Source organism: Camelina sativa, chromosome 11 (assembly GCF_000633955.1).
Source record: "Camelina sativa cultivar DH55 chromosome 11, Cs, whole genome shotgun sequence".
NCBI lineage: Eukaryota > Viridiplantae > Streptophyta > Magnoliopsida > Brassicales > Brassicaceae > Camelina > Camelina sativa.
In genome coordinates, this window is record NC_025695.1 from 16,702,981 (window position 1) to 16,711,367 (window position 8,387).

An 8,387-nucleotide genomic window follows, 5' to 3' on the forward strand; every position below is an offset into this window, starting at 1 on the left:
GTTCTTGTGGCTTCCCCACGCTCTCACCCAACCTGTCCGTGTTATAATCCTCACAAACAAATAATCGAGACTTAAATAAACTCACTACTTAAACTCTAAACAAAACAAAAAAAGGAGGAGGCTAGCGTGGTGAGGAGGGTCGCATGAGTAGAGAAGAAGAAGGATGTTTTTGCCTCGGGAGAGGTACAGTGACAAGGAACGGTAACACACTATTCTTAACTCCTTTTGCTAATGGATTTGCAACTGTTTTACTGATCTTTAGAGCTTAAACCTGTCACTGACACTAAATAAGAAGTATAATTATTTGATATTGGCAAAGTAATAAGTTGTTTGATTATATAAGTTTCAAGAAAATTTAATCTGTCATTGAAACAACATGACGAATATTTGATAGGGTACTAAAATTACACATTCGCACATTTTGGCATTTTATCTCTGATCTTTTTACCTATACAACTAATCCATACCCGAAAACATACATAACGCTGACCAGTGATAAGAATCGAACAAATCTCACTTTCGTGAAGCGTTTTTTAGGATCCCGGATGTGACTGACGAGGAAGGAGAGAAAGCTTTGCGGATATTGAAGACATTCCAAGCAGTCCCGGCTGCGTGTCCCACCGTGCCTAGCACATCTCTCGTGGCATCCCCTGCGCTCTCACCCAACCTGTCCATGTTATTAAACATCATTTATATGAGACATTCACACTAAATGTAAACGTAGGTGCACATAAATGCAAACAAACCATCGAGACTAAATGAGCTCACAACTTTAAATCTAAACAATATATTTTTGTTAATTAAACGTAGACGCAAAATTGAGGACTTTGAAAGTGAAACTTACCTCTCGCTAACCATTTTGGTAGCAGCCTTGGACGTAGCAGAAAGAGTTTGTCTCTCTGCAGCTTCAGCAGCGTCTAGTAGTTTATCTAATTTTCAAAAATCAAATCAGACTATTTTTAGTATTATCATTATAAAGATAAGCAAGTGTTATTGAGAAAGCCAATAACAATCAATTTAACGTACTAAGAGCATCAAGTGAAGCCAAAAGAACCTCCCCTGGTACCATTGAGAAAAAAGCTTTCCCTGGCTTAGACTTTACAACTGGACCCATCACCGAGCCACTCACCACTCCCACACCATTCAACATCGTCTTGCTCAATTTCTCGGTCGCTCTCGACAATCTCCTCACTCTATATATGTATTACCACCACAAAAATTATATTACCACCACAAAGATTATGGTTCATAGGAGATAAAGATACAAAGAACTAGAAATATACCCAATAAAAAACCAAGCGACTAATACCATAACAATATGGCAACTATTTTTCTAAAACTATGATTGGAAGTGAAATCTAAATTGGAACACCCTTGAAAAAGAATCATTCTTGAGTGAATTATTATCATACCGATGAAGATTCTTATTGATTTGATTCTTGTTTGTGGTTACTTGTCTTTGTGACGACTTACCACTCTTCTTCTCAGCCTTTGTAATCATAACCTCACCTCCTTTATGAACCTGTTCTCCCATAAAAAAACAAAACCCAAGATTCAGAATTTGAGATTAATCTATTTTCTTGGGAGAAAAATTTAATGATTAGTTACAAACCTGATTAGTGTAAGCATTACTGCATTTAAACATCCCTCTAATGATTTGCCCTGTACCTCCTGCTATAGCTTTAGACACAACATTGTTATAATCTTCAACCTTAGGCGCAAACTCTTTCCAATCTATTCGATTCTTAACACCCGTAGAAGAAGAAGAAGACGAAGACGAAGACGAAGAGAAACACGAGTTCTCTCTCAAGAAATCGTCTAACAACTCGACACTGTTCAAGAAAACGACGTCGTTTTCGTCGATGGGGAAGAAGGTGACCCCGTAGCTAAGTGGCTCTCCGTCTTTAACCGGCAACGTGAACAGGTAGTCACGTGAATCGAGTTTCACCACTGGCTCGTCTTTAATCACCGGCCATTGTAAGTCATTTCCAATCCTCACGACCATAGCTAAAGCCACACCGTTGTCAAAAACTTGAACAAGCTCGAAGTCTCCGGCGGCGAGCTCCACCGCTTCGGATCCGTCGATGAGATGAGCTCTGCATCCATCAATCTTTAGTAACACTTCATCACTCACTGTTCTGTTCGATGAGTACATGGCGTCTTCTTGTTCTTGTCCATTATACGAAGATGGTTTCGCTCCATTTCTTGAAGTCTTTGATCTGAAAAAAACTCATTTTTACCTATCTTGAAGTTTCTTGATACAGTCTCAAGATTGAATTGTGTGTTTTTTCTTTTTCTGATTTTATAAAAAGAATCTTATCGATTAAGTAAAAAAACAAAAAGAGTTATGTATTAGACAGTGTGTTTTGCTTTCGGTGTTAATCGAGGTACACTACTTTTTTCTAGGACCCAACCATGTTCACATTTGTCCTAGTTATAAATACTAATATTGTTGCCGACATGTAATATGTATTGTGTCACTTGTTTATAAAACTTCATGAAGTTAATGTAAAAGTACAAGTTAAAACGGATGAAACATGAAGTTAATGTAAAAACAAGTTTCAAGTCTTAATGAACAATTCACAGTCTCAGCTAATCTTTATCATATATATATGTACATGCACATTGTGTCTTTTAGAGCATCAAAGAGAAGCCAAAAGGCAAAGAATGAAGACTTCCGTGAGTATTATCATCTTCTTTGTAGCTTTTCTCTCGATTACTACAATCTCATTAGCCAGGAACAGCCCTCTGAAAGATTGTATAAGAAGAAATATAGCACAATTGCTCCCTCTTTCCCCTTTGAATAAGCCCAAAACTTCTCCTTCCGAGGCTATAGAAGACAATTTATGTAGAGATGAAGGACGCATCATTGTGGACAACGTGAAAGTGAATGGAATGTTCCCACAATACAACCCATACCCGAAACCAAGCCCTTTCCGTCGGTGGTTTGTACAATTGATAAACTCGGGACTAAACTGGAGCTAATATAATAACTTTAGTTGTAAACACTAAACAGTGTCGTCCAGTAATATCGGGGGGCTATAAATTACCAAATTCTTTTTTGGGGTTTTATATAAAAGTAAAAAGTACTATTTTTTTTGTCAATTATGAACTCATCTTAATTTTTAAAAAATTTGAAGAACTTTTTGCTAATTATAGAGTTCATTTTGGCTAGGTATGAGATTTTTTGCTAATTTTGTGTACTTTTTTACTAATTTTTAGCCAATTTCATTAATTTGGAGGCCTGGTTGTAAAAGCAACGTAACAGCCGACACCAAAATATCTGGCATCACTTAGATAACTGATGTTTGAATTATAACGTCACTTTTCTTAAACTCAGCATCAGTTTAAATTGACGTTAAAAACTCTTGTTAAAGTATACAAATCCATAATTTTTTTAATTAGTTTATTAAATCTAATTAGAATTGGAATGTACTAACCCAAACAAATTTTAAGTGACTCTCCGTCTTTAATAGGTGACTTGGTTGCATTGCATTGCAAATATTTGTTTATATATATATATATATATATATATAATTTTTGTTAAACGTAGTTAGGGTTTGTTAATAAATTTACTCTATTTTTTTATTTTTTTTTCATGTCTATTTTGAGTTTGTTTTATTTGTATAGTTTATTTTAATTGATCAGTTTATCTTTTTTCAAATTATGAACAATTTCTTTTATGTTATTTTTAGGTCTTGAATATTTTAATTGGTGGTTGTTTCTTCTTGTGTGACTTACCTATTTCATAAATCAGGTGAGAAAATAATTACTTAAACAGGAACAACAGAGACATATAATACTTATTACATTTAACCTACGAATATTTTTGAAGTTGGAAATACTAGTATTTGTTAGTTATATTTAACCTACAGATGTCGGATGGCAGTTTCTAAGAACAAGTTTTTAGTAGCTCTCTACTTTTATTATATAAGATAATATTGTTGCCGACAATATGTGTTGTCACTTGTTAATCAAACGTTGAGAAAACAACTCAAAACTCTCTCTTGCAACTAAAACAAATCCCTTATCTCCTTTCTTAATCTATATACCACTTATAAATTTAATAAAATGTGATGCTTTTTTAACTTTTAGATTTAATTAAATAAAAAATACAAAAAGAAAAAAAATCAAAAACAACATTCACGCATTCTCCGTCGCCGTCAAAATTTCTCCACCACCGTCAAGCTTTTCATCACCAACGAAACAAAACTTGTTGTTATTTTGTCTCATCTTCACCTCGTCTCAACATCACCTGCTCTAAACTTCAAGTTCTTTACCTCCAAACTTTGGTTTTAGATTTGCAAATTGAAGATTTGATTATGCACATTATTTTAGGTATTTGGTCATGGTTTATGGGTCGTTTAGGACTTTTAATTGCTAACAAATAGATTTAGTAGTTGAATCGTACAATAGATTAGCACCCAAAACCATCCAATGTGAGATCTTGCGATAAGAGAATTAGGTAAAACTAGTAAAACTGGTAGAATTGGTATAACTCTTATAATAAAGTTGAATATCCATAAAATAATTTGTAAGAAAACCTAAGAATGTGTGTACTAGTAAACGTCAGAAAATAATGTTTAAATGTTTAAAAGCAATTGTAATTTTTTTTAAAATATAAAATTTGGGTTGTTATGAAAGTACCTAAACAAGTTGTTCCTTATACTTTTAAGGTTACTTTGTAAATAATAACCAAATTAGGATGACAAACTTATAGAATTGTAGGTTTTAAACATATGATTGCATAAAAAGCTCATAATTATATGTTAATAGACTTCAATCAACGGTGAAACTGAAAAATGTAATTTAAGAGTAGGTAAAACTAATTAAATGAAAAAATCCCAAAGTACAAGTATTTGCAATTTTGGTACAATTATATGTGAACACTAAGTGTAAACACACATATTGCACAAGTGGCAATACAATTAGATTTTTTTTTTTACTTTTTTTCCAGATGCGCGGGTTTTTTTTTCTCAACAACAAATAGTTAATTACAAATAAAATCCAGCTAGTTTCATCTAGTTTTACCAGTATTACTTAAAACCCAGAAATTCAATTCTGAATGAAATCCAGAACAAACAAATCATGATTTTCTTTGTAACCAAAATAAATGAATTTTATCTAGTTTTACTTGTTCAATCAAATTCAACTACTTATCGTTTATGGAGTCACTTACGGTTGGCTTGTACTTCTTCCCGACTTGGTTCCCGAGTTTGTACTTACCGTATCATTATTTCCTTCTCTTTCTTCTTACTGAGGTGGTTTCAGAGATCGTTCATCGTCGCCATTTCTCAAGTGCTGTTCATCACCGCAGTTGTTTCTACTTACATTGAGTTGTTCATCGCCACTATATTTCAGAGTTTTTTCACGCCATTGTTGAATTGTTCATCGCCACCGTTGTTTCTACATACCATTTTTGAGTTGTTGGCTCGTCATTGATTAGTTCACCGCGAATGCTGTTGAAAGCATTTCATCTCTACACTAATCAATGATTTAAATTATCTGATTTACCGAATCTAATTTCAAATACAAACATAAACCCAAAAGTCACAAACCATTTCCTCTCAGCACTAGTGAGTGGAGGATTCAAATTCTCAAGTGCTTTTCATCGTCGTCGATGAGTTGTTAATCGTCTTAGTTGAGTCGTTCATCGCCGACATTGTTTCTACTTACCATTGAGTTGTTCTGGAGTTTCTATCGTTGAGTCTTTCGCTGCCGTTTTTTCTTCCGGGATTGGTTAAAGAGATCGCTCGTCGTTGAGTTGTTCATCGCCACCGTTGTTTCCACATATCATTGAGTTGTTCACTGCAAATGATGTTAAATCCATTTCATCTCAACACTACTATAGGATCCTAATTCCATAATTTAACGACTAGTTTTACCGAGTTATACCAATTTTATATATATAATTTTACTAGTTTTATCTAGTTCTACTAATATTTCAAAATCACACTAGTTTAACCTAGTTATACTAGTATTACTATTCAGAAATTAATAGTATTACTATTCAGAAATTCAAATACGAACATAAATCCAGAATTGAAAAATTCACAATTTTGCTATAAAAAAAACAATAGAAAGGAGAGAGAGGAGGAGGAGCTCTCGAGAGAGGAGTGAGAAAAGAGGAAGATAGTTTTGATTTTAGTTTTTAGGGATTTTTATCTATTTTTGTTGAGAAATTGAGTGGGTCCTGTTAAAATTAAATATTATGTAAAATATGATGTGTAATTTCTCAAATTTTGTTAGGGTAAAATTGTAAATAACCTATTTTCGTATTAAAAATAAATTGTTTAAGAAAATCATTTTATCAAGGGGAGTTTTGAGATTTTGGTTTTAGATTTAAGGACATTTGAGACGATTGCTCATCAAACGTCATGAAGTTAATGTAAAACAATAAAAGTACGTTTGTTCAAAAAAAAAACAATAGGGTAGTGAATGGTAACCAACAAAAAGCGGATTTGAGTTGTTTTTCTTCAAAACCGCAAAGCATCCACCAATCAACAACTTTTAAACAAATTTGGGTTTTTGAAAAAAAAAAAAAAATTTGCTGATTTGTCCAACAGACCATGAGTTAGACCGCCTTTTGAACCATTATCTTCTTTTATCCAGTGTTTTCTTTGAAAACCGCACTTTGAAAACCACGTAAAACAATACAGTTTTTTTAATATTAAAATAGTACATACTTTACTACACCAAAAAAAATAGTACCTACTTTATACAAAAAAAAATACATTCTCTCCTTCTTTTATCTTTTCTTTCTTCCTCTTAGTTTTTTACTTATATGTAATTTAAAAAAAATATACAATTTAAGTATCTAAAGTTTTATTCTTTATGATTGAATTTTTTTAATTCATTTAACAATATATATTTATCATAATGATTTAGGTATCTAAAGTTTATAATTGTATGTAAATGTTTCTTTATAAAAACAAAATAAAAAAATAATATGTATCTATACTAATTATTGATATGTTTTCTAACATTTTTATTAATGGTAATCTGCATGTTTTTGTTTTTTACCATTCAAATATTTTATTGTGAACCTTACTATTTTAATTACCAATCAAACTTTAATTTTAAATAAATTTTGGTATTTAATTTTTTTATTTATTAATACAAATAAATAAAAATATATAATTATACTAGCTATTAATAAAATAATATGAAATCCTTACCACAAATTGTTTTTCACCAATCAAACATTATTTTGTACTGTTTATTTTGGAGTAACCGCACTTGTCCCGCAAATATATTTGTCCCGCACGTACCGCAGTTGAACCGTACCGCACTATCAAATTATTTGTCCCGCACTACTAAATCTGCCGTTACCTTTCGGACACTAAAAGTACAAGTTAAAATGGATGAAACATGAAGTTAATGTAAAACAAGTTTCAAGTCTTAAACTCTTAATTAACAATTTACAGTTTCAGCCTCTCAGCTAATCTCTATCATATATATATGTAATGCTCATTTTTCTCTTAGAACATCAAAGCGAAGCCAAAAGATCAAATAATGAAGACTTCCATGATCATCATCATCATTTTCTTTGTAACTTTCCTCTCGATTATAACAATCTCATTAGCCAAGCAGAGCCCTCTAGAAGATTGCATAAGAAGAAATATAGCACGATCGCTCCCTCCTCCCCCTATGAACAAGCCCAAAACTTCTCCTTCCGACGCTATGGAAGACAATTATCTGTAGAGATGAAGGACGCATCATTGTGTACTACGTGAAAGTGAATGGAAAGTTCCCAAAATACTACGTCAAGGCATTGTGCAATGTATTCGGAGATGACGAGGGGAAGGTGAAGCAATACGTTCTTGAGAAATGGTTAAACCATTCAAAGAAGCTCATCGATAGCTTATCTTGTGCTTCTCTATAAATAATAAAATGTTCTCTTTTATTTTCTAATGATTTTGTTGGATCGGATTAATTAAATTTTAACGAATCAAACTCTGTTTTCAAACCAATCAAATCACGCTATGTTGCATTTTTTTTTCATTCAATTAATAGTCTACAAAATCACAAAACATATATAAAAATGATACATCAATAAATAAATTTGTAAAAATAAAATATGTTCGCATTATTTTGATGTCTACACTCCAAAAATATAAAACATTTGAAGATTAATTGACATAACAACCACGAATGAATCTCCACTTACGTAGCTTTCACAACAGATTTAATTGAACCGGAATCACCGGTAATCGAATCGTACCGGAGAAATAAATCGGCAACGATCAAGCTGGCCGTGAGAGTGACCATGTCCTTAGCTGCACACTGTTTATTCGCGGCGCTAGGCGTACCGGTTTGTGGACCGTTAGACCAGTAAAGATAATCAAGCAACTCAGACCCGGTCTGACCAATATACCGGTCCGGTT

At 32.7% G+C, this 8,387-nt stretch overlaps 2 protein-coding genes across 3 annotated transcripts in view; both read right to left on the reverse strand.

The window, feature by feature from the left end:
• Positions 294 to 2,388, reverse strand: LOC104728050 (senescence/dehydration-associated protein At4g35985, chloroplastic). The gene is made up of 5 exons (XM_019231528.1): positions 1,613 to 2,388; positions 1,413 to 1,522; positions 1,027 to 1,193; positions 845 to 929; positions 294 to 667 (listed from the first exon to the last, which is right to left on the reverse strand). Exons 1-5 carry the CDS (start codon positions 2,153 to 2,155, stop codon positions 514 to 516), a joined length of 1,059 nt encoding a protein of 352 aa, XP_019087073.1. The 5' UTR covers positions 2,156 to 2,388; the 3' UTR covers positions 294 to 513.
• The window catches only part of LOC104723616 (linolenate hydroperoxide lyase, chloroplastic-like), a 4,921-nt gene continuing 4,571 nt past the window's right edge, over positions 8,038 to 8,387 (reverse strand). Inside the window, exon 3 of one of the 2 annotated variants that reach the window (XM_010442005.2) lies at positions 8,038 to 8,369. In XM_010442005.2, the coding sequence (XP_010440307.1) occupies positions 8,167 to 8,369 (203 nt within the window). In that variant the 3' untranslated portion in view covers positions 8,038 to 8,166. The remainder of the gene's footprint in view (positions 8,370 to 8,387) is intronic. The other variant, XM_010442004.2, reaches the window with a different exon arrangement.

What these genes read in the sequence shown, in the direction of transcription:
- LOC104728050 (XM_019231528.1), bottom strand. Translation starts at nt 2,155, where the DNA reads ATGTACTCATCGAACAGAACAGTGAGTGATGAAGTGTTACTAAAGATT. An exon ending in ATCAATAAGAATCTTCATCG is followed by an intron (nt 1,194 to 1,412) that starts GTATGATAATAA and finishes ATACATATATAG; the next exon opens with AGTGAGGAGATTGTCGAGAG. An exon ending in ACCAAAATGGTTAGCGAGAG is followed by an intron (nt 668 to 844) that starts GTAAGTTTCACT and finishes TAACATGGACAG; the next exon opens with GTTGGGTGAGAGCGCAGGGG.